This window comes from Nannospalax galili, unplaced genomic scaffold (assembly GCF_000622305.1).
Source record: "Nannospalax galili isolate Female #2095 unplaced genomic scaffold, S.galili_v1.0 scaffold548, whole genome shotgun sequence".
Classification (NCBI taxonomy): domain Eukaryota; kingdom Metazoa; phylum Chordata; class Mammalia; order Rodentia; family Spalacidae; genus Nannospalax; species Nannospalax galili.
In genome coordinates this window covers 1,394,093-1,398,035 of record NW_008358999.1, presented here as the reverse complement: position 1 = coordinate 1,398,035, position 3,943 = coordinate 1,394,093, and the positions used below count along the sequence as shown (strand labels likewise).

The 3,943-nt window shown below is 49.5% G+C and overlaps 1 protein-coding gene across 1 annotated transcript in view; it reads left to right on the top strand.

Moving 5' to 3' along the window:
* The window catches only part of Fhad1 (forkhead associated phosphopeptide binding domain 1), a 160,421-nt gene that overhangs the window by 64,218 nt on the left and 92,260 nt on the right, over positions 1-3,943 (top strand). Inside the window, exons 7-8 of the mRNA XM_008822681.1 lie at positions 1,508-1,631; positions 3,084-3,214. Coding sequence (XP_008820903.1) covers positions 1,508-1,631; positions 3,084-3,214 — 255 coding nt within the window. The remainder of the gene's footprint in view (positions 1-1,507; positions 1,632-3,083; positions 3,215-3,943) is intronic.

Genomic DNA, 3,943 nt, shown 5'->3' with positions numbered 1-3,943 from the left:
TTTTTGTCTTTTTGAGACAGGGTCTCCCTGTAGCCCCAGCTGACCTGGAACTCGCTATGTAGACCAGGCTGGCCTCGAACTCACAGAGATCCACCTGCCTCTGCCTCCCAAGTGCTGGGATTAAAGGCATGCACCACCACGCCTGGCTTGGTCTTTATTTTTTGAGGTTCTCAGTAAACCTGAAGCTCAGTCTGACTGGACTGGTTAGCCAGAGCTCTGAGGATCTTCTCGTCCCCATCTCCTATTGTCGCAGGCACAGGCCACTGTGCCCAGCTTTTTGACATGGGAGATTGGAACTCAGGTCCTCAGGTTTATCAAACAGGCACTTTACCCACTGAGCCATCTCCCGTCCCTCAGACCCCAGCTTTGAATGCCAGTTCCTATGGCCACGTGCTAAATGGGAAGACCAGGAACCAGGCACCTGCAGGCTAGACTTGAATCAAGCCCCATCGCTGACCAGCTGTGAGTCTTAAGCACCGAGACTCCAGCTCTCCCACCAGGCTTGATTTGCTCACTTGCAAAGTAGGAATGGGTTGGGGATGTCAGTGTGCCGTGAGGCTTCAGGGAAGGAGTCACGTCTTGAGCTTGAGCAGGCATGTCCAGACTTTTCACATTACAACACAGTGATGTCATCTACAAAGTTCAAGTGCAAGAACTACACAGTTGAATTAAAAAAAAAAAAAAAAGCAAAACAATAATCTCATGGGCCAGCAAGATGGCTCAGTGGGTGCTTACCACCAAGCCTGATGACCTGAATTCAATTCCCTGTGACTCATAGGGTGGAAGGAAAGACCAGACTCCTGCAGGTTATCCTCTGACCTTCACGTGCGCACCATGGCATGTTCATTCCCTCACACATGTGTGCACACACACGTAAATACAGTTTTTAAAAAAACTCAACATTTTTAAGTATGTTTGTGATTTTGTGTTGGGCCACATTTTTAGCTGTCCTGGGGTGTAGGGAGCCCCTGGGCTGAGGTTGAACTCATCTTCTAGACTACTCTATGTGATTTTCCATAGTCATTGTTATCCAAAGAAATTAAGGTTACAGGGACTAGAGAGATGGGTCAGCAGTTAAGAGCACTGGCTGCTCTTCCAGAGGACCCGGGTTCAGTTTCCAGCACTCATATGGTGGCTAACAACCATACTTAACTTTAGTTCCAGGGGATCCAATGCCCCCTTCTGGCTTCTGTGGGCACTGCACACATGTGATGCACTTACATCCATGTAGGCAAAACTCTAATACACATAAAATAAAAATAAACATAAAAGAAATTAAGACGACAACCTTCAACCTCTCTTGAATTCCGTTCCACATCCAGTCAGTGCTGGCTAATGGGAAACCCCTGTAAGTATGGCTAATAGTCCGAGGGCAGCTGGGCCTGAGCCCCTTTGTTGGCATCAGACAAGATCACGTGGCATCACAATCTGTGCCGAGGTTTGGGAAGTAACAAGTGTCGTAGACCTGGACCTGGGCCCTCTGACTGTGCATTGCCTCTTCCCCCAGATCAGTGCCCTTCAGAACGGCTACAACCAGGTGTTATGCCAGACTCTATCAGAGCGCAACTCGGAAATCGCAACCCTGAAGAGCGAGGGGGAGAACTTAAAGAGGGACCATGCTGTCACATCAGGTGAGCAGCCATTCTCGTGACCCTGGCAGACATTACCAATCAACTGCCATACTTTGCTTTCTGAGCTTGGGCACATCTCCAGAGTTCTCAGGAGCCCTTCCTGCTGGGCTGTCAATAAGGGTTTTTCCCAGGAGAAGTGTGTTTACTAGCCAGCTCTAGCACGGGGCCTGGCTCGAAGTTAGCCATGGTCAGTGTTCAAGCTAATATCATCTCTTTGCTAAAACCCTGTTGAGCACCCATCTGGGGGGAGACAAGGATGCCATGTGATTCAGCAGTCCTGTGAACCATTTCCTCCCAGTGCTCCTGGGGTGGGGAGAGTGAAAGTATTTTGCAAATTGTCAAGCTGAGGTAGTTTTGATGCTGAAGAACTTGGGAGGGGGAAGTCAACTAGTGGCTACCCTTGCCAGGCACAGAGGCTACTTAGCCTGGATCCCTCCGTCTGTCCATCCAGCCATCCAGCCACCTAAAGGCCACCCTGTCCCACCCAGCAGGCAGCTCTCAAAGGGATCAACCTGTGTGACCTGTGTCCAGAGACAAAGCTCATTTTTCAGATAAAATTATGGACCATGCTGTTCTTTAATGCAAGGACTTTCTTGCTGGATACCTACCAATAAACGGGGACAGATGTTTTTCCAGGAACGGAACGCTGTGAGACAAAATAGCTCTGTATCTATGGGCCCTTCCACCCGCTTCTCCCCAGGGTGGTAACATATTAGCATATAAATTATTAGTCTGGTCCAAATAATGTAGTGGATAAGTATGTGTTACCTCTTCTAGTTTCTATAGTTCAGAAATGTTGCCTTTGTCTGGGTCACGGTCTCATGAGTTCACAGCCAAGATGTGGGTGGGAGCTGGATTTGTGTTATCTGAAGGGCCTGTGGGAACTGAAGATTCTTTCCTAGAACAACGCCCATGTAGCAGGTGAGCCTCTCCCTCTTCTCATCCCTATCTCCTATTGCCGCAGTCACAGGCACAGGCTACTGTGCCCAGCTTTTTGACATGGGTTTAGGAAATCAGAACTCAGGTCCTTAGGTTTTTCAAACAGGTACTTTACCCACTGAGCCATCTCCCGTCCCTCAGACCCCAGCTTTGAATGGGGTTGCCTGAGGGTGTTCACCGTGCAACAGCTGGCCTCCCCAGACCACATAACCTAAAGGGCATCAAAGAGAAAGCCACACTGCCCTGTATGCCCCACCTGGGAAGTCACGTCCCATCATCCATACAGTACCATATTGATTATACACACCAGTTCCCCTCAAGGGCTGGAGTCTGGGGAGACAAGGGTCCCCAGGGCCATTTTGGAAGTTTTTTTCTATATCTCAGCTGCAGCCCAGCACCTGGGACACTTGGACACAGCTCTCCTCTGAGTGTCATGTGCATCAGTGGCTGGTGGTGACAGCAGTGGTAGTAATTATTCCTCTTTGATCTCTGTGCCTTTAAAAAACTAAACAGGAATGGTGACATCTCTGCAGAAGGACCTGTTATCGAGGAACGAACAGATCCAGAGGCTAAAGGAAGAGGTGACTCAGCTGAAGAGCGGAAACCAAGAGAAGGCGCAGCAGCTGGAGGCCCTGGGCTCCAAGGTGAGTGTAGGGGCTACCGAGGCCCAGTGACAAGGGCCTAGACTAGAGTCATGTGACACGCTTTTCAGTTATCTTGGGCCCTGACTTTGAGCTTCACGGCACAAGGACCCAGGGACATAAGGACAGCTGCCCAGAGAGCCAAACCTCCAAGAAAAACCAGCACAGGCGGCCAAGTTCCCTGCAGCTTTTCAAAGAACAGAGTGCACCAGGCTCAGAATTAACATGGTGTGGATTCTAATCCAGCAAACATTTCCTAACATCTCTTATGTTAGTGTGTTACATAAACCTGCAGTCCCAGTACTTGGGAGGCTGAGGCAGGAGGATCAAGAGTTCAAGGCCAGGCTGGGCTATGGGAGATTCTCTCTCAAAAAAAAAAAAAAAAAAAAAAGTAAGGATTGGGGAGATAGGTCATTGGGTAAAGTGCCTGCTGCAGAAACATGAGGACCCCAGTTCCATCCCTGGCACCCACACAAAAAAGCAAGGTATAGTGGCACACACTTGTTATCCAGTGCTGGGCAGGTGGAAACAGGAGGAACTCTGGAGTGTAGGTGAGCTGGCCCCGGGTTCCATGATGGATCCTGCCAAAAAATAAAGTGGAAATTCTGGGTGTGGTGGTGCAGGCCTTTAATCCCAACATTCAGGGGACAGAGGCAAGAGGAGCTCTGTGAATTCGAGGCCAGCCTGGTTTACAGAGCAAGTTCCAGACCAGCCAAGGCTGCCTATTTGAGA